The 24,975-nt window shown below is 45.7% G+C and overlaps 1 protein-coding gene across 2 annotated transcripts in view; it reads left to right on the top strand.

Moving 5' to 3' along the window:
* The window catches only part of LOC145357522 (coronin-6-like), a 245,580-nt gene that overhangs the window by 158,947 nt on the left and 61,658 nt on the right, over positions 1-24,975 (top strand). For both annotated transcript variants that reach the window (XM_080210953.1, XM_080210954.1), the window contains exon 3: positions 9,224-9,346. In XM_080210953.1, coding sequence (XP_080067079.1) covers positions 9,224-9,346 — 123 coding nt within the window. The remainder of the gene's footprint in view (positions 1-9,223; positions 9,347-24,975) is intronic.

Below are 24,975 nucleotides of genomic sequence, written 5' to 3'. Positions count from 1 at the left end.
CTTTCGGACCATTGGCCCTTCATCAGGTGAAGTGGCAGAGATCCGAAAGCTCGTGCTACTAAATAAACCTGTTGGACTTTAACCTGGTGTTGTGAGACTACTTACTGTGCTTACCCCAGTCCAATCTGGCAACTCCACATCAAGATTATAAATGACATAGACAGAGTGGATAGAAAATTCAAGTACTCGCTGCGTGGTGCATGGGGAGAAGTTTATAGGAGATGTGTGAGGCAAGTTTTTTACATAGAGGGTGATGAATGTCTGGAATGCGCTGCCCAGGAAGGTGGTGGGAGCTGGTATTTAAGGGGCAACAAAGGGGAATACATGAATAGGATGGGAATGGAAGGATATGGACTCCGGAAGTACATACAGTTTTAGTTTAGGCTGGCATCAGGATTGGCACAGAGGGCAGAAGGGTCTGTTCCTGTGCTGTACTGATCTTTGTTCTTTGTCTTTATTCTTGTAAGCCTGACAAGTGTGTGTCTGTGTGTGTGTGTGTGTGTGTGTGTGTGTGTGTGTGTGTGTGTGTGTGTGTGTGTGTGTGTGTGTGTTGAACAAAAACTAAGGGCTATCGATAAGGATGAGCAATGCTCAATATCTAATATCCTTAACTCAGTCGTGGGGAAAATCCACATTGAAAGGAGAGACATATTTTAATTCACCAGTGTTGGTGGTGAAATTGCTAATATTGTGATGTTATCAAATATAAACTGAAGAGAAATAATCAGAGGCAGCATGGCTTCAGTTCATTACCACAATGGGCGGAATTCTCCAGTTTGGTATACCTCGCTACCACTGCCAGCGGGAACAGAGAATTTGGCACTCAGCCAAATCTTCATTCATTGCAGTGGGACTGGAGAATCACAGCCAGAGTGAGTTTGGAGAATTCTGACCATGGTCACCATTTAACATCTGCACTGTACTTATCAAGCTGGAGCTTGCAAGTTGATTCCATTTCTTGGGAAGCATTTAAGTTAGCTATCTGTATGAATAAGTCTTTCACCTCATTTGAAATGGTGACGGTTCCAACTGTCTGGATTACAGGCAAGTGAAAGGAATTGTAAGCATAACCCTCACGAGGGGGACAGATCAAATGGCTCTCCTTCTCCTTGAGTACTAGGTGGTGGTGTGCTCAGCTGGAGCACTGTGGCCTCTGAGTCACAAGGCCTGGGACCACTCCAAGATTTGTGCAGAAAAATCAAGGCTGCCACTCCAGTGTGGCACTGAGGACGCATCGCTCTTGTCAGAGGTACTTTATTTCGGATGAGAAGTGGAACTGAGGCCCCATCTGCCTGCTCAGTGGTTGTATTAGTCTCCGGGGCACTATTTTGAAGGAGAGCAGGAGAATTAGCCCCGGAGTGCTGGACAATATTTATCCCACAGTCACCATTTCAAAGACAGATTATCTGGTCTTTGTCAAGTTGCTGTTGCGGGAGTTGCTTTGTGCATATCGGCTGCTGCATTTCCTACATTGCAGCCGTCACTCCATTTTAAAAAGCACTTATTGATGTGAAGTGCTCTGAAGTGTCCGACATTCACAAAAATTGCAGTGTAAATGCGAATCTTTTAAAAACCTTGATGCCTCAAAGCCATTCAGATATCCGCTAGTGTTCCCAGAATCATCGAATCTACGGCACGGAGATAGGTCCTTTGGCCCAAACTGGCCCGTACCAACCAAAAAGCCCATCTAAGCTAGCCCCATTTGCTTGTATTTGGCCCATACGCCTCTAAACCTTTCCTAGTGCTGATTCCACAAGCTACAAGTGCAGTGCAATTTGATCTGATGCTTTGAAGTGCACTGTGACACCACGTCATAAAGCTACACCTCAGAAATTCCACTCTTAAATAAAGCTGATTCTGGTGGACGGAGTGGCGTTGTGATGTTGTCACTGGACTAGTAATCCAGAAACCCAGGGTAATGCTCTGGGTTTGAATCCCACCGTGGCAGATGGTGAAGCTTGAATCCATTTAAACAAAAAAAAACCTGGAATTAAAGTCCAACGATGGCCGTGAAACGATTGTCATAAAAACCCGTTTGGTTCACTAACGTCGTTTAGGGGAGGAAATCTACAGTCCTCACCTGGTCTGGCCTTCATGTTAGTTCCAGACTCACAGCAATGCAGTTGACTCTGAACTGCCCCCCTCAAGACAATTAAGGATGGGTAGTAAATGCTAGCTAGCCAGCTCACATCCCATGAATGAATCAAGAAATACAGTCTGTTGATACTGGAGGAGTTACTCTTCTCCCCATCAGAAGCATTTAATTACATTTTAAAAAGGGCAAAATTACTTTTTTTTTAAACCGAGTTGTAATGAGTTTGTGATTACTTTTCTATTTCGTGCAAAATTAAACACAATAATCAGCGATTGAAGATTTTCTGAATGGATATATCACTCTATCCTTTAATCACTTTCTACATTTCCCAGCCTGGTTCAGATACTAACTGACACAAATTTATTACTGAGCATCTTATTAGTGTAAGTTAAAGTTTATTTACTACTATCACACGTAGGCTAACATTAACACAGCAATGGAATTACTGTGAAAATCCCCCAGTAGCCACACTCTGGCGCCTGTTCGGGTTACACTGAAGGAGACCTTAGCATGGCCAATGCACCTAACCAGCACATTTTTTAGACTGTGGGAGGAAACCGGAGCACCCGGAGGAAACCCATGCAGACACTGGGAGAACGTGCAGACTTGACACAGACAGTGACGCAAGCTGGGAATTGAACCCGGTTCTGTTGACGCTGTGAGGCAGCAATGCTAACCACTGTGCCACCATGCCGCCCATGAATGCAATCAGTAGAGAATGGTAAGGGAAGTGTGTAAGAGAAGTCTAGGACCATGAGAAACCACAGCTGGTCAGTCAGATCTTCCCACTGGATGCCTCGTGATGTGATTGAGTTACAGTCTGATCACCTTAAAAATAAATAGCCTTGTAAGTGTCCGAAAGGGACAGAGGCAAAACAAAAGAAGCAATTGATGGGCTTGCTTCAAGTAAAAGACTTTGGTGGACTGACAGTGATTCCAGTTGTGCTTCTTTTGTTGCGAGTGAAGTGACACGATTTAATTTTCCTGACGTCCAGTGGGGACATTTCTGATTTCATTATCTAAGGCATGGTTTGAGAAGACTCTCTGTAAATAGACATGTCAAAAGAATGCTGTGCTGAGTCACAGGACAAGCTACCATCCTATAAATAACTGGCATAAGAATAAAATGTGCTAGTCTTGCTACCCAGCAGAGGAAATTAGATTCTTGTTGGGGCTGTTGGGCTGGAGGATTAGCTTTGAATGCCGCAGGAATTGAGCCAAAGGATTGAAATAAAACACTTGTGATGTAGCCTGGTTAGCAATGAAACTGGGCGGCCTGGAATATACACACAGGGTTGACATCATGGGCTCTGTGAGCAACAGTCACTGGAGATTGGAGAAGACTTTGACTTGATTTGTTTTATTATTGTTACCGGTAATGGGATACAGTGAAAATTATTGTTTCGTGCACACTATACAGACGAAGCATACTGCTTATCGAGTACATAGGGGAGAAGGAAAGAAGAGGGTGCAGAATGTAGTGTTACAGTCATAGCTGGGATGTAGAGAAAGATCAATTTAATGCAAGGTATCAGAAGTCTGACAACACCAGCTTAAAGTCCAACAGGTTTATTTGTAGCAAATGCCACAAGCTTTCGGAACAGGCTGTCCCTTCATCAGGTGGGTGGGAGTTAAGCTGGTGTTGTGAGACTTCTTTCTAAGTCAATCCTGCCAACAACTTTAAAAAAATAGAAATCTATCCCTGCTCCCTCCCCACAGAGCAGCTCCCCCACTTGGCACGCTCTTCCCCCATATTACGGAGCTCCCCCCACCGCCCCGCTGCCCCACCTTGGACATGGAACCCCCACCATACAGAGCCCACCCCCCTCCACGGAAACCCCTCACAGAAGCCCTCTCATGCGGAACATAGGACCACTCTACACCCCAGTGGGCAGTGCCTGGGCACAGGCTGAGCATGACCCTCTCCCCTGGGGGCTGTACCCACCTGAGCACCTCCGGCTCTGCTCATTAGGTACACTTCATGGGGGAACCTGTCGTGATTCATGTCCGGGTGTGAATGGACAATTTAATAGTGGGGGAAGGGCACTTTCAGGTCTAAAGGCCTAAAGGCCTGATAATGATATTTAAGTATATTCAATTCAAGATCCTGATGTTCACTGTCACAATACCCATTAGATCAGTGATGTGGCAAGTTTAAGGTTTTAAAGTTCATTTATTAGTGTCACGAGTAGGCTTATATTAACACTGCAATGGAGTTAATGTGAATCCCCCAGTCGCCACACTCTGGCACCTGTTCAGGTACACTGACGGAGAATTTAGCATGGCCAATGCACCTAACTACACATCTTTGGACTGTGGGAGGAAACTGGAGCACCCTGAGCAAACCCACGCAGACACGGAGAGAACGTGCAAACTCCATACAGACAGTGACCCAAGCCAGGAATTGAACCCAGGTCCCTAGTGTTGTGAGACAGCAGTGCCAACCACTGTGCTGGCCTGAAGTGGCGGGGGGAGCAATCACAGTGGAAAATCCCGCCGGCATAAAATGTTTTGGGACTCCTGCAAGATTTCCTCTAAGATCCATCCTTATTTTCTGTGTCGCATTCATCGTTGTTGGTGGGGCAGGGTTGGGGAGGGTGTTAGAATTTGTTTGTTAGTCCACGGAATTGTGGGAACAATGTGAATGAATCCTTGGCAGAACCTGCCGAGAGTTAAGGGGTTTGGACAGCTGAGAACAGGTGGAGGGATGAGTGGGAGTCGAGTACAATGGCGTTCACACAAGTGTAAAGTAATGTTTTTGGGCAGAGATTGCTTTCTGTTCAGGCGCTGTGATGGGCAGCACCAGGTGGGGCCTGTTCGATTTCTATCGCCTGCCTACAGCTGCACCCAGGATCCTTGGAGAGGCTGAGATCGGGGCAGGAGTTTGATAGGCCCCAGGCACCAGAGCAAATTTCAGAGGAGAACAGTAGCAAGAAACACCCGCAAATTGTTTTCTTTAATTCCAAGGGATAGAGAAATGAAATGTGGAGTAGGCTGTGAGAGGAGGGCAGCAGAGAGAAGCTTGTGATGCCTGAGTATTTCACAGTGAGACTGAGAAAAATGGGCTTCCAATAATGCCTGAGACTTGTTGTATCAAATAGGCCGAGTGGGATTTTCCAGCTGCATGCACTCCAAGGCTGGAAAATCTCACCAAAGATTAACAGATCTTTGCATGGTCCGTGTCCCGCCTGCTACAATTCCCGTGGCGGACAGGAGAGGGAAATTCCGCTAGTAGGGTTTTTTCTCATATATTCATTCATGGGATGTGAGCATCGCTGGACCAGCACTTTATGCCCATCTCTGAGGGCAGTTAAGAGTCAACCACATTGCCGTGGATCTGGTGTAACATGTAGGCCAGACTGGGTAAGGACAGCAGATTTCCTTCCCTAAAGAACATCAGATGGGTTTCTCCGATAGTCGATCATGGTTTCACGGACATTTTAATTTCAGATTTTTATTGAAATCAAATTTCATCTTTGTCATGGTGGGATTTGAACCTGGGTTCCCAGAGAATTGCCCTGGATCTATGGATACTAGTCCAAAGAGAATACCACTAGGTCACTGTCACTCAGAAGTTTCACAACACCAGATTAAAGTCCAAAAAGTTTATTTGGAACCATGAGCATTCGGAGAGCTGCTTCTTCCTTGAGCTGGCAGTTTGTGTGGTGTCGACAGTAGCCATGATGTGGAGCTGCCATCATTGGATTGGGATGGATACAGTAAGAAGTCTCATAACATCAGGTTAAAGTCCAACAGGTTTATTTGGAATCACGAGCTTTCGGAGCGCTGTTGCTCTTTAACCTGGTGTTGTGAGACTTCTTGCTGTGCCCACCCCAATCCAATGCCGGAAGCTCCACATCATGGCTGCTCACATTCAGGGACACGTCAAGGTTCAGCTCCTGTGTAATCAAATATAACTAAGCAGCATGTCGGATGTATTGCTCAGGTTGCGAAATTGTTAATCCTTTGGTTTGAAGACCGAAATCAGCGCTGTGCCCCTGTGAGTTTAGACATCATTCAGAAAAAGGCTAGGAGTCCTAATGATGATCTAAAGAAGCATCAAAGGAGAGTTTGAATGATGCAAGTAGGGAGTGGTTTATATGTTTTACAGCCAGAGCCAATTTTCCTAACATTATGGTCTCGGGTATTGGGTGAAGCTGCCATACTGAGGAGTTAATGCTAATCCTGAGACATTGGCTGAAATCATATTGTAAAAAGTCCCAGAATAAATGACATTTTGGAAGTTGGTATTGGTCCCCTGATGCACACGCTGTTTGTGTTTTATTTCAAGCTGGTTCCGAGTGAAGGATCTCACCATAAAACAAAGTGTTGTCCTGCATTCTACCAGGGAATGTGCTTCCCTCCCACTGGCATGCACCATGTATAGTTTTTTTGACCGTGCATTGAGCTGCCCTCTCGCAGCACTATTATTTGAATAATGTTTGTTTGCAGTTTTATGAAGAATGCATATTCCAGGAAAGCACCAGTAGCAAGGGCGGCACAGTGATTAGCACTGTTGTCTCACAACATCAGGGGTTCAAATCCAGCCTCAGGTCACTGTCGGTGCAGAGTTTGCACATTCTCCCCATGTCTGCATGGGTTTACTCTGGGTGCTCTGGTTTCTTCCCACAGTCCAAAGTTGTGTGGGTTAGGTGGTTTGGCCATACTAAATTGCCCCATAGTGTCAGAGGGATTACTAGAGTAAAGTTGATTTATTAGTGTCACAAGTAGTCTTACATTAATGCAATTAAGTTACTGTGAAAATCTCCTAGTCGCCACAAGCTCCAGTGCCTGTTTGGGTATACTGAGGGAGAGTTTAGCATGGCCAATGCACCTAACCAGCACGTCTTTCAGACTATGGGAGGAAACCGGAGCACCAGAGGAAACCCACGCAGACATGGGGAGAATGTGCAGACTCAGCACAGACAGTGACCCAAGCCGCAAATCAAACCTGTGAGGCAGCGGTGCTAACCACTGTGCTACCATGCCACCCACAGGCTTATGGGGATTAGGCCTGGGTGGGACTGTTGTCAGTTCAGGCTCGATGGGCCAAATGGCCTCTTTCTGCACTGTAGGATTCTATGATAATCATAATAAATTAGATTATACTGATGGAATTGGATGCAATTTCTCAGGATTTAAAGGTGGATTTACAGTACAATTGTCACATTTTACTCTCCAGCGATGACTTGGTGTCCAGGTTAATCTGATATGGCACATAGTGGAAACAGGCTCTCTGGAGGAGACAGCCTCACTTGCTTTCACCTCCGGGTCAGTTTGGGCTTTCTATCTGATTTCCAGTTCAAGGATAGTAATTTTTGCCGTCGCAATGACAGTAAAAGTTCAGGCAGGATTCTCCTGTTCTTGGCCATGGCGGGACCTGTTGCGAGTGGGAGTGGAAAATTTGACATTTCAGCCAAGACTCTATTCTCTTTCAACGGCACCAGGAAACTCCAGCCGCCAACAAGGATGGAATATTTTGGTCAAAGACTGCCCAGAATCCTCTAGCTGCTCACATCCTGTCGCCACTGCCAGAGAGGACGGAGAATTTCAACCATATCTCCATTTACTGCAGCGGGACTGGAGAATCCCACTGGCATGAACGGCCGGAGAAAGCTGCCCCATGACCGTCAGTCAGCCTTATTCAGCCCCTTTATTGGGAGGGATGTTCAATCAGCAAACTGAGATGCTTGGCTAGACTTCCTCTCTCAGAAACTTTAAAGAGTTGTTCTATCAGCCTTAGTTAGATTTGATGCCTAGATCCACTTTGACAACAAGGGGGAAGTGGTGGCTCGAATCCTGCCACAGCAGATAGAGGAATCTGAATTCAGTCAAAACAAATGTCTGGAACTAAGCATCTACTGATGACCATGAAACTATTGTCGATTGTCAGGAAAACCCATCTGGTTCACTGATGTCCTTTAGGGAAGGAAATCTGCCAACCTTACCTAGTCTGGCCTATATGTGACTCCAGGGCCACAGCAATGTGACTGACTCTCAACTGCCCTCCCAGGGCAACTAGGGATGGGCAATAACTGCTGGCCAGCCAGTGGTGCCCATATCCCACGAATGAATAAAAAAAAACAAGACTTAAGGGGGTTTTAAATCGGTAACCCGCAACTCCAGGATGTGGCAAATTTCAGTTGGGTTGCTTTACAGAATGTGCATTTGCCTGTCTGAACCTGATCAGTGTGTGTCATTATTATTGAGAAGAACATGATTTCTGTATTGCATCTCTCAGTTTAGATATGGAAAAATTGCAAGGGGTGTGTATTTGAGGTCCGATGCTTTACATCCTGGGCTTGTATTTCAGTGATCTATCATTCTTATATATAACTAAAAACAGTTTAATTAGTCTTTCCACGTGCAAAGCCAAACTGTGTATTTTATTTCATTGCATCATGTTCTCACTACAAAATATTTTGTTTTGAACTGGGTACTGTCATAGTTATGCTGTACAAGGCGATTTTTTAAAAATCCTGTTGAAATAATGGGGAGTGCAGTGAGCATTTGAAGTCCATCTTTCCCAAGGCAAGGTGTCATTTTCCTTCCATCTTGTGTGCCTATTGTTTGCTACAGAGGAAGAGATGTGGAGCAGCACGGTGGCACAGTGGTTAGCACTGCTGCCTCACAGTGCCAGGGACCTGGGTTCGGTTCCCAGCTTGGATCACTGTCTGTGCGAAGTCTGCATGTCTTCCCCATGTCTGTGTGGGTTTCCTCCGGGTGCTCCAGTTTCCTCCCACAGTCCAAAGATGTGTGGGGTTAAGTTGATTGGCCATGCTAAATTGCACCTCAGTGTCTTGGGATGTGTAAATTAAAGGGATAAGGGGGGTAAATATGTGGGGCTACAGGGATAGGGCCTGGGTGGATTATTGTCAGTGCAGACTCGATGGGCCAAATGGCCTCCTTCTGCACTGTAGAGACTCTATGGACTTGGCCTTCATTTAATCAGCGTAAGTGAGTCTGTAATGGGCAGTGCAAACAGTTGTCACACACTAAATGGGTTCATTAATCTTCCCAGATGGACTAACCCCAGTTTCTCCTTCCTGTGAAAGGGGTAATTTAATCAATCATTTATTTTTTATATGGCACCATGATAAAACTTGTTGCTTCTCTGTTTCTTCACAGACTGGGCGTGTGGATAAAAATCATCCCTTGGTATGTGGGCACACGGCACCCGTACTCGACATCGACTGGTGCCCACACAATGACAATGTCATTGCCAGCGGCTCGGAGGACTGCACGGTTATGGTAAGGACTGGTCAATTATTGCATGGACATCACACTCAGTAAGATTGTGATAGATAAATATTACTTACTGTTAGGTTTGTTATCTCCATATTGGCCCAATTGCACACTGTGGGGGGAATTTTAAAGAGTATCTCTCAGGGCATTTAAAAAAAATAACAACTACGCAGGAATTTGGATCATGGAATTTTACAACACAGCAGTCCATTCTTTCTGGTGCATCTGTCAGCTCCCTAACACTTAGCAGCTTAGTTTCTCTCCCCTGCTGTTCCACCACAAGCATTCAAGGCTTTGTTTCCCAATTATATATCACTCCTCTTGTAAAACTATTATGGGTTTTATTACCGTTTTTGATAAGGCAACAACCTTCAGCATTGTTAATGCCTGACATTTTGTGTCTTGTTTAAAAAATCATTTTTTCTTATTTCCTCTGTGATGTGGGCATCACTGGCTCAGCCAGCATTTATTACCCATTTATAATTGCCCTTGAAAAGATGGTGGTGAGCCGCTTTCTTGAGCCGCTGCAGTCCATGTGGTGTAGGTACACTCTCACTGCTGTTAGGGAGAGGGTTCCAGGATTTTGACCCAGCGACAGTGAAGGAATGGCGATATAGTTCCAATTCAGGGTGTTGAGTGACTTGGAAAGGAACTTGCAGATGGTGGTGTCCCCATGTATCTGCTGTCCTTGGTGTAAGACATTATTCAGCTGGAAATGATTTCAAAGCGGATTAAAGGATGCTGTTACTGTAGAGAGAGTGCAGAGAAGGTTGATTTCCTGGGATGGCATGACTGATGTATGAGGACATCATCTAAGGCAAAGCAACCCAAATGATTGGCATTCCACTCACCACCTTAAACATACACTCCCTCCACCACTGACGCACTGTGGAAGCAGTGTATACCACTGCATGTGTAAGATGCACCTGCAGTAACTCCAAAGGCTCCTTTGACAGCTCCATGATCTCCACCATGTGGAAGGACAAGGGTGGCAGGTACATTGGAACCACCTACAAGTTCCCCTCCAAGTCACTCACTGCCTCACTGCTTGGAAATACATCACCATTCCTTCACTGTCACTGGGTCAAAATCCTACAGCTCCCTCCCTAGTGGCACTGTGGGTCAACCCACACCACGTAGATGGCAGCGCTTCAAGAAGGCAGCTCACCACCACCCCCTCAAAGGTAATTAGGGATGGGCCATACCTCATGAATGAAAGAAAAATGAGGTGATGCCTTTTCTAAATAAATGGTATGCTTCAGAGCTTTAAAGAATGAAAGAACCTGGGGGAAGTTTTAATAAAAAACCCTGAAGAATTTTGCATGGATGATTTGATTTGATTTATTATTGTCCCACGTATTAGTATACAGTGAAAAGTATTGTTTCTTGCATGCTATAGAGACAGAACATAGCGTTCGTAGAGAAGGAAAGGAGAGGGTGCAGGATGTCGTGTTACAGTCATAGCTGGGGTGTAGAGAAAGATCAACTTAATGCGAGGTAGGTCCATTCAAAAGTCTGACGTAAGAAATTGAATTGTTAGAGTTTAAAAGAGTTAGAATGAAGTTTTAAAAGCATAGAACGAGAGTAAAAGATAGAATTAGACAGTATGCTGGGCACAGCTTGCAAGAAGTTGCCTTGTTCCAACCTCTTCTTGGGAAGAAAACAAATTGCATTACCTGAAGTGATTATTGAAACAAAGACGGTAATATCTTTTAAAATGAATAAATTAAAAGGAAGTAGGAGAAGAAGAGACAGGGAAAGGGCTATGAAGATGTGGTTAGAGTAGATGGGCTAATTCCGGAGTTAGCACTGACTCAGGCCTGATGGGCAAAATGTCACCTTGCGTACTGTAATTTCTATGAAACGTTGGAAGTGCTGTGATGGCTCGCTTGATAAAGCTGCCAAATCCACAGCTTCTGTGTACACCAAAGACAGCCCTATGCATCATATCCTCAAATACCATAGGTATTTAGACCAGAGGCTTGTCAGGTGACTGACTGCAGGCATTGCAGGCTAGTTTTGCTATTATAGTAATGGTTAGTGCATTCAGTCGCAGTGCTCTGCTGCTGCTTGTGGAGTTGAGCTGGGAAGTCTTGTTTTAAGCAAGGCTGCACCAAAAAAAATGCGGGGCTAGAAACTAGACTAAACACATCACTGAGGAGCTTGTTTACTCCTGAAGCCTCTCTGATTTTGGAAATTTGATCGGTCACTACTTGATCCTTCCGTGGTGAAGATATTGCAAACTTTTAACCTTTCCAGTCAGTTCTTCTGAGTTTATGTATCTACCCTTTAGCAGCAGCACAAAACCTAATCCACTCTAACACTAAACAAAAGAGAGTGAGGGGCTCGAACAAAAAACAGCGAATGCTGAAAAATCTCAGCAGGTCTGACAGCATCTGTGGTGAGAGAATAAAGCCAACGTTTTGAGTCTGGATGACCCTGCAACAGAGCTGAGAGTGAAGAAAATCAGACAAGATTTCTCCTGTGAGGGTGTGGTGGATGTGGGGGGCTGTATTTGGACAAAGGAAATGTAAACAGCGATGATGGGGGCTGAGAAAGATGCAAAAGGTGCCCATTAAATGACCGGAATATGTGACTGGCAGAACAGAGGCACAGACTGTTAAGGGACTGCCTGAAGAATGTGGTAGTTAGCTCTTAAGAGGGAGGAGGGGTGCGTGTGTTGTTGGGGGGAATTTGGAGGGAAGATGGAGAGGAGGAATGGTAAAATAGAATCCTATTGCAGCAGGACATCATTCGGCCTATCAAATCTGCACCAACCACAATCCCATCCAGGCCCTATTCCCGTAACCCCACCTATTTACCCTGCTAACCCTCTGACAGTAAGGGTCAATTTAGCATGGTCAATGCATCTAACCCACACACCTTTGGAGCGTGGGAGGAAACTGGAGCACCTGGAGAAAGCCCATACAGATGGTGACCCGAGGCCGGAATTGAAGCCGGGTCCCTGTCATTGTGAGGCAGCAGCGCGAATAAAAAGGTGATAAAAATGGATAAGCGGTTGAAAATTGGAGGCTGAAACTCCCTCAGAAACGAGACAGGAGAGATTCCCTTCTTCACTGTATTTGCTCAGGTTTATTCATTCTGCTGTTGGGTTGGATGCATGTTGCAGATTCATGCTGTATTGGTGCCACAACAGACAAGCGAAAGCTCTTATTAGCAATGCTGCAATTGTATTGTGAACCCATCTTTTAAACCTTTCCTGGTACCATTTAAAATGATGTTCCCCTCTATGCCAAGGAGCTGCACGCCATATCCTGTTTGAGTGTTACCCAGGTGTTTACCTCAAGAAATGGATGAAAACTTAGGTGCATGCCTCAGTTTTTTATACTTCTTTCAACTTTTAAGTAGGATGCTTTCCACTGGTGCGGTGGCTAAAACAGGATCTTGCTGGAGAGGGAATCATTCCCAGAATGATACCCGGATTCCAGTTTAAATTATGAGGGGAGGTTCGTCTAATCAGGGTGTGTGGGATTTCCTGAAATTTGCAAGATTGAGGAGTCAATTTCTTGAAGTTTTCAAGGTATTGAGGAAGAGAATTGAGGTAGAGAGAGGAAAGAGCATTTCCCCTAGTTGGATGTCTATGACGAGGGGGCAGAATCTAAAAATTAGATTAGCTAGATTTTAAGTTTATTTAATATTGTCGCAACTAGGCTTAAATTAACACTGCAATGAAGTTACTGAAATACACAAATAGGATGGGAATAGAGGGATATGGCCCCTGGAAGGGTTGGCGATTTTAGCTGAGATGGGCAGCATAGTTAGTGCAGGCTTGGAAGGCCGAAGGGCCTCTTCCTGTTACAAAAGATACAAAAGTCTGAGGTCACATATCAACCGACTCAAGAACAGCTTCTTCTCTGCTATCAGACTTCTGAATGGGCCTATTTTATATTAAGTTGAGCTTTCCCTAGCTATGATTGTAACACTACATTCTGCACCCTCTCCTCTCCTTCCCTATGAATGGTATGTTTTGTCTGTAAAGTGCGCAAGAAATAATACTTTTCACTGTATACTAATACATGTGACAACAATAAATCAAATCAAGTTAAATCAAGCCTAGTTGCGACAATATTAAATAACACTTACTGTGTTCTTACTGTGAAAATTCCCTAGTCACCACATTCCAGCACCTATTCGGGTATGCTGAAGGAGACTTTAGCATGGCCAATGCGCCTAACCAACACTGCCTTTTGAACAGTGGGAGGAAACCAGAGCACCCAGAGGAAACTCACGCAAACACAGGAAGAATGTGCAGACTCCGCCCAGACAGTGACCCCCAGGGGTTTGAACCTGGGCCCCTGTGGATGTGAGGCAGCGGTGCTAACCACTGTGCCACCATGCCACCTCTGTGAAACTCAGAAACACTTTCATACAAAAGGTGGTAGAAATTTGGAACTCTCTTCTGCAAGCAGCAATTATGTTTGATCGTTTGTTAATTTGAAGTCTGAGACTGATGGTTTTTAAGTTGATAAGAGTATATGGAATCAGGTTGCAGATCAGCCATTATCTCACGGAATTACTGGCTGGTTGACCTCCTCCTGCACCTGCACTATCGCCACCATTTTTCTTTAGAAATATTTCTTTTAAAAAGTTTGCCTTTCCTTTGGCAACTGAAGTCTCAAATGCGCCATCGGGAGTTTGTATGTGTATCCGTAAAAGCAACACCCATATTGTGACTCAGGGTAATGAGCTTTGAGAAACAATTGGATAAGCTCTGGCTGTTTGATATATCCAATGGGAAATTATGATAGAAACTTAATGGGATAGGGAACAGTGCTTTCAGAAATGCCAACCGCAGGGTGATGGAGAACACTGGTTTGAGATAACTTTAGAACAGACTCCAGGTTGAGGTTAGGATACAACTTGATTTGATTCATTGTTGTCACATGTATTAGTATACAGTGAAAAGTATTATTTCTTGCACACTTTACAGACAAAACATACCATTCATAGGGAAGGAAAGGAGAGGGTGCAGAATGTAGTGTTACAATCATAGCTAGGGAAAGCTCAACTTAATATAAAATAGGCCCATTCAGAAGTCTGATAGCAGAGAAGAAGCTGTTCTTGAGTCGGTTGATATGTGACCTCAGACTTTTGTATCTTTTTCCCCATGGAAGAAGGTGGAAGAGAGAATGTCCAGGTTGCCTGGGGTCCTTAATTATGCTGGTTGATATTCCGAGGCAACTTTTTGACCAACGGATCAGCTTAGACACAGTGGCCCAAAGAGCCTGCTTCTACACAGTGCGGCCACATCACACAATGGGAGATAGCGTATGACAAGTGACATTTTATTCATCCGGCTTGTATAAAAATGATCGTTAAATTCACCAGGCATTGCAAATTAGTTGTTGACATGTAACCAAAGTACAACTTTCTATCACTGGTAAAGTTAATAAATGTTTATTAAGAAGAGTGACGTGTGTAAAATAGCTCCAGAAAGTAATGTGTTAAGATTGAGATAAAAGCTCATAAAACATTTCAGTCTCATAGAATCATAGAATCCTACAGTGCCGAAAGAGGCCATTTGGCCCATCGAGTCTGCACCGACCACAATCCCACCCAGACCCTATCCCCATAACCCCGTGTATTTACCGTAACTAGTCCCCCTAACACTAAGGGACAATTTAGCATGGCCAATCCACCTAACCCACGCATCTTTAGGAGGAAACCAGAGCACCCGGAGGAAACCCATGCAGACACAGGGAGAATGTGCACACACTTTCTGTGTTCTGTATTTTTAACATGCTTATTATTCTGTATTGTTATTCCAGAAATTTTGAGTGTGAGATTTAAATTATGGATAGCATATTTCAAGCTGGATGGCTTCAGAGTGCATTTATTTATTGAAGCTTCGGAGTGATGTCAGGCTATAGTGAGTGGAGCTGTGGAAGATTTAGTGAACAGATTGTCAGGAGGCTCACTTATTTGTTAGCATTTGTTTTTTTATATAATGAAAATCCAGTGACACAGCAACCCCCTGGAGTGCTCCGAACTGTGTGTCATGAAGATTGATGTAATGCCTATGTAAATTCAGAGATGTTAAAATAAATCCTTTCATTGGTGCATTTTCCCTTCAGTAGAGGTGACCCACTCATCTTATTGTTTACTGAGTGGTCGTAAATAAAATCAGTCAAGGTCTCCTTTGAAGGAAGGGGCTGACTGCAGGAAATGAAATAGCTTCGTTAATGTCTCCCTGGTGCAGGTACAAATTGAAACCATTCATCTTGTGATCTGTTGCACTTGAAGTATTTCAGTCACCAATCCTGAATGAATAATGAAACTGTGACTTCTCCTTCTTTCAAAGGAGCGGCTCCTCTATTATCACTTTCACCAGTTTGCCACACCAAGCTGGCAGCTTTGCTTAGGGGCTGGTGCTCCCAACTCTGAACGAGATGGTTCTGGGTTCAAAGTGCAGCTCTGTAGACTTGAGCACAAGGGCTGCAGTGTAACTTGAGGGAGTGCTACACTGGCAGAGGTCCCTTCTTTTGGGTAAGATGTTAAACTGAGGCCCCGTTTGCCCCATGAGTGGATGTAAAATAAAATCCAACAACACTGTTTTGAAGATGAACGGGGAGCTCCCACTACCACCCACCCCCTCACTCTCTGTCCTAGTCTGATTCCCTGTGCCCCTCTCTCCCATCCCAACTCCCACCCCAACCCAACTCTTCCCTGGCCCCCACTCTGCCTCAGACTGATTCCCTGTGCCCCTCTCACGTCCCATCTCCCATCCCAATCCAATCCTTCCCTGGCCCCCACTCTGCCTCAGACTGATTCCCTGCGCATCTCCCGCCCCAACCCAACCCTTCCCTGGCTCCCACTCTGTCTCAGACTGATTCACTGCGCCCCTCTCTCCCATCCTGTCTCCCACCCCACTCCAACCCAATGAGAGGCCGGTGTCAAACCGATTGTCATCCCACTAATGGAATACAAGTGGATATGAGGGTGGCACGGTGCAACAGGAGTTAGCACTGCTGCCTCACAGCACCAGGGACCCCAGTTCAGTTGTGGCCTCGGGTCACTATCTGTGTGGATTCTGCACGTTCTCCCTGTGTCTGCGTGGGTTTCCTCAGGTGCTCTGGTTTCGTCCCACAGTCTGAAAGACGAGCTGGTTAGGTGCATTGGCCACGCTGAATTCCCCCTCAGTGTACCCGAACAGGCGCCAGAGTGTGGTGACTAGGGGATTTTCACAGTAACTTCACTGAGGTATGATTGGGAACAAACACAGGTAGTCTGATTGAGTTGGGTGACATGGTTGACTGCATCAAAGAGGCCTGGGGGGTAACACACCACAGGGGTTATCCATGGTAACCTTGGTTATGGCTGTTTCAGCAGGGATGAAATCTGATTGGAGGAGTTCAACTAAAGTTTTGACAGAGGTGGCCATGGATTGGTGAAAGGCAATGGATGAAATTTTCCCACAGAATGGCAAAGTCTCAGGTTTGCAATTGCAATGATTTCTTCCCAGAGAAATGGACTGATTTTCTTTCCAGACCTTATGATACTTCCCCATTTTAAAGCGGGGTGGGGGAGTGAGGTGTGTTTTACATTATCATTGTGAGGGACAGGCCTTAAAACACCAGCAAGGCCAGCTCCACAGAAAGGGTGTCCCGACCTCAAATTTTTTTAAAGACTACCCCCACACCACCTCCCCCTGCTACCCATCCATTGGCATCGGGTCTCAAGGCATTGGGCACACTCCATCAATCGCTGGCATTGGGGCATAAGTACCCTCCCCAACTGCACCCCTTCCCTTAGTGAAGCGAACCCCCGCTATGGGATTATCTGTATGCCCAGCCCCCTTTAGGCCCCACCCCCTTTAAACCCTTCCCCCTTTTGGGCCCATCCCCTTTTAGGCCCCACTCCTTTAGGCCTTACCCTATCCCCTTCAGGCCGTGTCTATTTAGATCTCACCCCCTTTAGACCCCATCCCATTAGGCCTCAACCCCTTTAGGCCTTTCTCCCTTTGGGCCTCGCCCCTCCTTTAGGCCCCTGCTATGTCCCTGACCACCTGGGGGCTATACTGGCCTCTGCGTCCCCAGTGTGATCATCACGACCATTTTCCATTCTTGGAAACAAGTAGTAATTCCCGTCGGTGTGACGTCACACAGGAGGAGGGCAGGCCGTGGGAAATATATACACGGTGAGCCTGGAAACAACGTTGTGAAGCTGTTTTTGAACATTTAAAGGTATGTTAATCCATGGCAATCAGATTCACTCCCTTATGGGTGTGAAGAGCTCACTGGTGAACGGGCTGGCTAGATCTCATTCTGAGATGACCCTGCTGCAAATCCCACCATGAGCATCTCCCAAGAGCTTCTGCTGTGAACTGGGCTGGAATCTTGGAGCCAGAAGGAGAAAGGTGAGTTCCCAAGCATGGGGTGATACCTGGAGCATTGATTGCTGGAGCTGTGTTGAGTTTTGAATGACTTTAATTCACTCATTCTTCCCTAAAACAGCAGGCATTGGACATAGAATCCCTACAGTGGAGAAGGAGCCATTCAGCCCATCAAGCCTGTGCCGACCACAATCCCACCCAGGCCCTATCCCCCTCACCCCACATATTCACCCTGCTAACCTCCCTGACACTAAGGGACAATTTAGCATGGCCAATGCACTGAACCTGCACATCTTTGGACTGTGGGAGGAAACTGGAGCACACGGAGGAAACCCACGCAGTCACCCAAGGCCAGAATTGAACCCAGGTCCCTGGCACTCTGAGGCAGCAGTGCTAACCACTGTGCCACCGTGTCTGCCCAAGGTTTAATTTGCTCTTCAATTCATATTGATAGGTTAAATTTGGTAGGTTAATAGGTAAAGTTACTTATTTGTCTTAAACTAAAAAAAAGAATAAATAAATATTTTTCATGGATTTGAAAAAAAGATGTGTTCGAAAAGGAGGATGTCATAGTGAACAAGGCTGTATGTTTTTAGAGCTTAACAAATCTTTTTTATTGTCACTTACAAGTGACTGAATATGGTTGCCAATTTACGTTGGCCATTAAAGCCTGTTAATTTGGAGTATTGTTCTATTCCATTCAACCATCGCCACCATCCAGCATTCATGAGGTTGATTTATCTTTGCCTGGCTGATTAACTCTTGTTTCAATTCACTGGACTGGTGCATAGTTATTCAGGGCTGAGTGCTGTGATGTGGTCACTTTGATCTCTTCAGCAGGACTTTGAGGTCTATTTTATTGACATTTATTTGGGCAGGGCCATTGTGTCTCAGTGCGTCTCATTGATTCCCAAAGAAAAGTTGCAAAAGCTTCTTGCGATCATTAAACTCACACATGTTAATTTTTGGAGGTTTTCAATCTTTCTTCTCTCAAATCTCATGGACACAATAGCATAGCCTTGGTCCATGCGCAGATACCATGAGGTCAATCAGGTCGAACAGGCAAGCATTGCTCTTTTGGACTGGATACATTGATCAAAGAGACCACTTCAAGAGATTTTCTAGTTTAAAGGAGAAAACTGGATTGAGCTTCTGTGTTCATCATAGGGCGGAATTTCCCAATCCCGCCCACAATGGGAATCATCGTGGGGGCAGGACATGGACCATGCGAAGGTCCATTGATCTTGGGCAGAATCTTCCAGCTTTGGAGCAACACGGTTAGAAAATCCCATCCATTGAGTTCTACCGCACAGAAAGAGGCCCTTCAGCCCATCGTGCCTGCACTGGCCATCAAACACCTATTTGTTCTAATCCCATTTCCCAGCACTTGGTCTGCGTCCTAATATTCTATGGTGTTTTAAGTGCTCAACTAAATGCTTCTTAAATGTTGTGAGGGTTCCAGTCTCTACCACCCGTTCAGGCAGTGGGCTCCAGATTCCTTCTGGGTGAAAAGGTTTTTTCTCAAATCCCCTCTAAATCTCCTGCTCCTTACCTTCAATCTATGCCCCCTGGTTATTGACCCCTCTACTAAGTTTCTTCCTATCTATCCTATCTGTGTCTGTCATCATTTTGTACACCTCGATCAGGTTGACCTTCCTGTCGCTTGCCACCTCAGAACACCACCCTGCTCTCCTGTTCTCATGGCCTCCTGACTTGGAGATGGAGGGAAACCAATCAAGGGAAAGTTTAAATAAATTCTCATATGTATGCATTGACAGGTACGAAGAAGAGTTGAGAATGTAGGCTGTAGGCAGCCCTGCCTTGTTTACAGCTCTCAGAGGAGAGGAAGGGCCCATCACTGATTGACACAGATCCTAGAAGAGCAATGGTCTGAGCTGCGAGAGGGAGTCAAGCTCCTGCAAGTCCTAGATCTTCCAGAAGGGGGGGCAAATTCAACAAAGACCAGTGGCTTGACCATAGGTGTATGGAAGAGGCTGCTCATGTGTGGAGATAAGCAAAAGACAATGTCACAGCATTTTTATTTGTCCAGGGGTGGGATAGTTCACATTTGCCACCTTCTCTGGGAAGAACTGATGCCACAAGGAATTTGAGGGCATTGAATGCCAGTGACTTTGAAGGTTACAGCTGCACCCAGCTTATTTGCCAGCGAGTCCTTGCAGGGCTCCAGTGGGGACCTTTGTAGCATTTTCCAATCGATGACACACAAGTGTGTAAAGGACAAGACTGATTCCCTTTTCACTAAAGCTCACCAGTGTGAGTAGCTCTGCGTGGATGCTGAAAGCCAGGCTGGTTGATATGTGGTTTCCAGCAAGTGCAGGGTGCTGCCAACAGCTGCCTTGAGAGTGCCCTGGCAACAGCCTGCACGGTTCATCAGTCGAGAAGGATTTGGCTCTCTGATTCAGAAGGCAGATCCTGTATGTTTGTGTTAGACGCACAGGAAGTTCTCACGACTCTTGTATCTTGATGCACACAGATCACTGAGGGACCTCAGGGCTTATAAGGCAGGCTCTTTGGAGACTAGGGATACAGAACTGTGCCTTTATCCTAGAATTACTGAAAGCCTTGCTATAGAGTCACGACCATCATGTGAGCATAGAAAAGGTCTTCACCAAGGTGAACAGACACCTCTTAAATTGTACACTCCTCTCGCAGTCAATTCTGAAGGTGCCCATTCTATCCTTACTTGCCCAGTCCAGAGTCACGCATATGGAGAATGACAGGTCACCAAGGAAGGATTTTCAGCCTTAGGCGTGGACACTGCGACTGGAATTTTACTGCCTCGCAGAACAGAATTCTCCCTTGGCCTCAGGCAGGATTTTACAATCCTCACCTGAGCGAAATCGTAAAATCCCAAATTACATCCTCCTTCAGACTGGCATGGGTTTCGAGGCTTACATTATAGTGCTCAAAAAAAATGTTCTCACGCATTGAAAGTGATTCGAAACATTGGCCAGACAATTCTAATTTAATTCACCATGGCTACTCGTACCATCCCCAAACATCTGACATCAGTGCAACAGCAGCAGAAAAATCAATAGCCTCAATAAGCACTGCTTCCGAGACCAAAGCACGCTCCTGTGATAAGTGGCTGAGAGGTATATTGGATAGGCAGTGCTGTCACTAATGATGTACATTGCCTGATGTTGCTGATGGGGATTTATAGATTACTCAGTCTGGTGTAAGTTGTGAGAATATAAGCAATTGAAATTCTGTTGGGATTACTTTAAGGGGCAACATTCTGAACCCTTAAGTGACTGCCAAACATTGAAGCAAATTGAATCCAAGTGGAAACCATGGAGCCGGATATTCAACGTAGATTTGCAAAAGTGACAGTTATATGCAACGGCTGGAATTTTACCAGCACACCCGCCCCAATTCCAGGGCTTGGAGAACGGCATTTTCCATTGGCCTCGGGCAAGATTGTATGGTGGGCGTGCCATTAAAATTCCGCCCAGTGTGTGGGACTATATACAACTTGTGGCTCCATTATGCATTCAATATGTAGCCTTACCACTATGTCAAGGTGCAACTCCAACATCTGCAGGTGAGGTGGGGCAACCTTCTGACTGCAGTGCCCTGGTGTTGGAGATTACTTTGATGGACATCCTCTGGGGGTCACTGAGGGCCCTGGCCTGCTAAAGGTCTCCTTCATCCCTCCCCCTTGACCTGCCCTGCTGGAGTTGATGGGTAACTGGCTTTGGGAGTGGCACTCTTGGAATGTCCAGGCTGGATGCCCACAGGGCGCCTGGTGGCCCCGTCTGGACACCTTAAGGAGAAGGAGCATTTGGAGGGAGGTCGAGGTTATTGCCTAACCACTGCTGGTACATTCCCACGGCTGGAGTGATGGCATGCAGATCCAAGTGCAGGAGCTGCTGGACCTGGGTCTCCAAGGTGGCCAGTGCCCTTTCCATGGAGACTTTGATAATGGAGCTACAACAGCAGAAGAAAGTGGACAGACTTCTCCAAGTTCAGCCCAGTCCGCAGACAGCCTCTGAGAAGTTTTTTTTAATTCATTCATATGATTATGAACATGAATACTGGCTGGCCAGTGTTTATTGAAGAAATAGAGAGACACCTGGATATAAATTGTCCCATTGGTAAGACGCAGCATGGATTCATGAAGGGCAGGTCATGTTTGACTAATTTGCTGTAATTCTTTGAGAACGTTACATGTGCAGTGGACAATGGGGAACCTGTGGATGTGATGTATCTAGATTTCCAGAAGGCATTTGACAAGGTGCTGCACCAAAAATTGCTACATAAGATAAAGATGCGCAGTGTTACGGGTAATGTATTAGCATGGATAGAGGATTGGTTAACTAACAGAAAGCAAAGAATGGGAGTGAATGGGTGTTTTCCTGGTTGGTGATCAGTGACTAGTGGTATGCCTCAGGGATCAGCGTTGGGATTGCAATTGTTTATGATTTACATAGATGATTTGGAGTTGGCGACCAAGTGTAGTATGTCAAAATTCGCAGATGACACTAAGATGGGTGGAACAGCAAAGTGTGCAGAGGATGCTGAAAGTCTGCAAAGGGTAATAGATAATCTAAGTGAGTGGGCAAGGGTCTGGTAGATGGAGTACAGAAATGTGAGGTCAAGCATTTTGGTAGGAATAACAGCAAAATGGACTGTTATTTAAATGGTAATAAACTGCAGCATGCCGCTGTGCAGAGGGACCTGAGTGTCCTTGTGGAGGAATCTCAAGGAGTTAGTTTGCAGATGCAGCAGGTAATTAAGAAGGCAGATGGAATTTTGTCCTTCATTGCTAGAGGGATGGAGTTTAAAAACAGCAAGATTATATTGCAGCTGTATAAGGTGTTGGTGAGGCCACACCTGGAGTATTGCGTACAGTTTTGGACTTCGTACTTGAGAAAGGACACACTGGCACTGGAAGGGGTGCAGTGGAGATTCACTAGGTTGATTCCGGAGTTGAGAGGGTTGGCTTATGAGGAGGGACTGAGTAGACTGGGGCTATACTCATTGGAATTCAGAAGAATGAGGGGAGATCTTATAGAGACATATAAGATTATGAAGGGAATAGATAAGAGAGAAGCAGGGAAGTTGCTTCCCCTGGCGGGTGAAACTAGAACTAGGGGGCATAGCCTCAAAATATGGGAAGGCAGATTTAGAACTGAGTGGAGGAGGAACTTCTTCACATAAAGGGTTGTGAATCTTTGGAATTCCCTGCCCAGTGAAGCAGTTGAGGCTACCTCATTGAATGTTTTTAAGGCAAGGATAGATACATTTTTGAACAGTAAAGGAATTAAGGGTTATGATGAGCGGGCGGGTAAGTGGAGCTGAGTCCACAAAAAGATCAGCCATGATTTTATTGAATGGTGGAGCAGGCTCAAGGGGTCAGATGCCCTACTCCTGCTCCTAGTTCTTATGTTATTGCCCATCTCTAATTGCCCAAGGGCAGTTGAGAGTCAGCCACATTACTGTGGCTCTGCAGTCACCAGGAAAGGATGGTAAATTTCGCTGTCACTATCTGTGTGGAGTTTGCACATTCTGCATGGATTTCCTCTGGGTGCTCCGGTTTCCTCCCACAGTCCAAAGATGTGTGGGTTAGGTTGATTGGCCTTGCTAAATTGACCCTTAGTGTCCTGGGATGCGTAGGTTAAAGGAATCAGCGGGGTAAATACATGGGGTTGCGGGTGGGATTGTTGTCGATGCATGTTCGATGGGCCAAATGGCCTCCTTCTGTACTGTAGGGTTTCTATGATTTCCTTCCCTAAAGGACATTAGTGAATCAGATAGGTTTTCCCACAATCAACAATAGTTTCATGGTCACCAGTAGATTCCAGATATTTTTTATTGAATTCAAATTCTATCACCTGCTGCAATGGGATTCAAACCTGGGTCCCCAGAACATTAGCTGAGTTTCTGGATTAATAACCAAGCAATAATACCACTAGGCCATCAACTCCCCATTTGGACTACCCAATGCCTGCATGAGTGTGAGAGTCTGTAGTGAGGAGATGCTTCATTTACCCTGGCGGGACACATCATTCATTTTCTTCCTGAACTGCAGACTCGTTCTTTTTTTGGGCTAACACACCTGAAACTGATGGCACAGTGGTTAGCTCTGCTAACCTCACAGAGCCAGGGACCCAGGTTCAATTCCTGGCTTGGGTGACTGTCTGTGTGGAGTTTGTACGTTCTCCCTGTGTCTGCGTGAGTTTCCTCTGGGTGCTCCAGTTTCCTCCCACAGTCCAAAGATGTGTGCGTTAGGTGGATTGCCCTTGCAAAATTGTCCCTTAGAGTCAAGGGGTTCAATTAGGGTAAATGCATGGGATTATGGGGATAGGACCAAGGTGGGATTGTGGTTGGTGCAGACTTGATGGGTCGAATGGCCTCCTTTTGCACTACAGGATTCAATAACTGGAGGAGATTCTCTAGAGATTTGCTGCTGAAGTGTGGGGCCACAGGTTGTTTCCCTCCCTTTGACATTCTTCCTCAGTGTTAAATGACTGCCAAACTAAAGCTCTTGGCCCGCACTCGGTGAATGGCCGTCAAGCTGCTGTTTAAATATGGCATCAAGATATTCGGCCACATGAGGTAAAGATAGGCAAGTGACTTCCTGCCCATCTCGCCATGAGATTCATTGAGCTCCTCATGGATGCATAAGCTGAAAAGCGAAAGATCGCGCATGTTTTAAAGTTAATTTTTTTTTTCAGCATCACAAATGCGTTTACATTAACACTGCAATGAAGTTACTGTGAAATTCCCCTAGCTGCCATGTACTCCAGTGCCTGTTCAGGTACACTGAGGGAGAATTTAGCATGGCCAATGCACCTGATCAGCATGTCTTTCGGACTGTGGGAGGAAACCCATGCAGACACAGGGAGAATGTGCAAACTCCACACAGACAGCGATCCAAGCCAGGAATCGAACCCGTGTCCCTGGTGCTGTGAGGCAGCAGTGCTAACCACCGTGCCATGCCATGTCACCCATCCTGCTGCCTAGTGGGATTCCTGTCTCCCAGCGGACTTTGTCGCCGGAACGGAAGATCTATCTCCATGTTCCCCAGTAAGAGTCACGTGGATCAGGAGTTACAGGCTGGCCTGATTATTCCTTGTCTTTGCACTGGGGGCAGCTGTATTTTCTCAGCTGCTGGGCAGACTTTGACTGGTTGACTGCACACGGAGCAGGGGCCAAACCTGGGACAGTCCAACCTCATAGCTAAACGCTACCTTTGGCAGTACCTTCTCTCACCATCATTACTTCCTTTGTAATATTAGCTACCTTCAAAGAGATC

This window comes from Carcharhinus amblyrhynchos, chromosome 23 (assembly GCF_965287045.1).
Source record: "Carcharhinus amblyrhynchos chromosome 23, sCarAmb.v2.hapA, whole genome shotgun sequence".
Lineage (NCBI taxonomy): Eukaryota > Metazoa > Chordata > Chondrichthyes > Carcharhiniformes > Carcharhinidae > Carcharhinus > Carcharhinus amblyrhynchos.
This window is presented reverse-complemented; position numbering and strand designations above follow the sequence as displayed.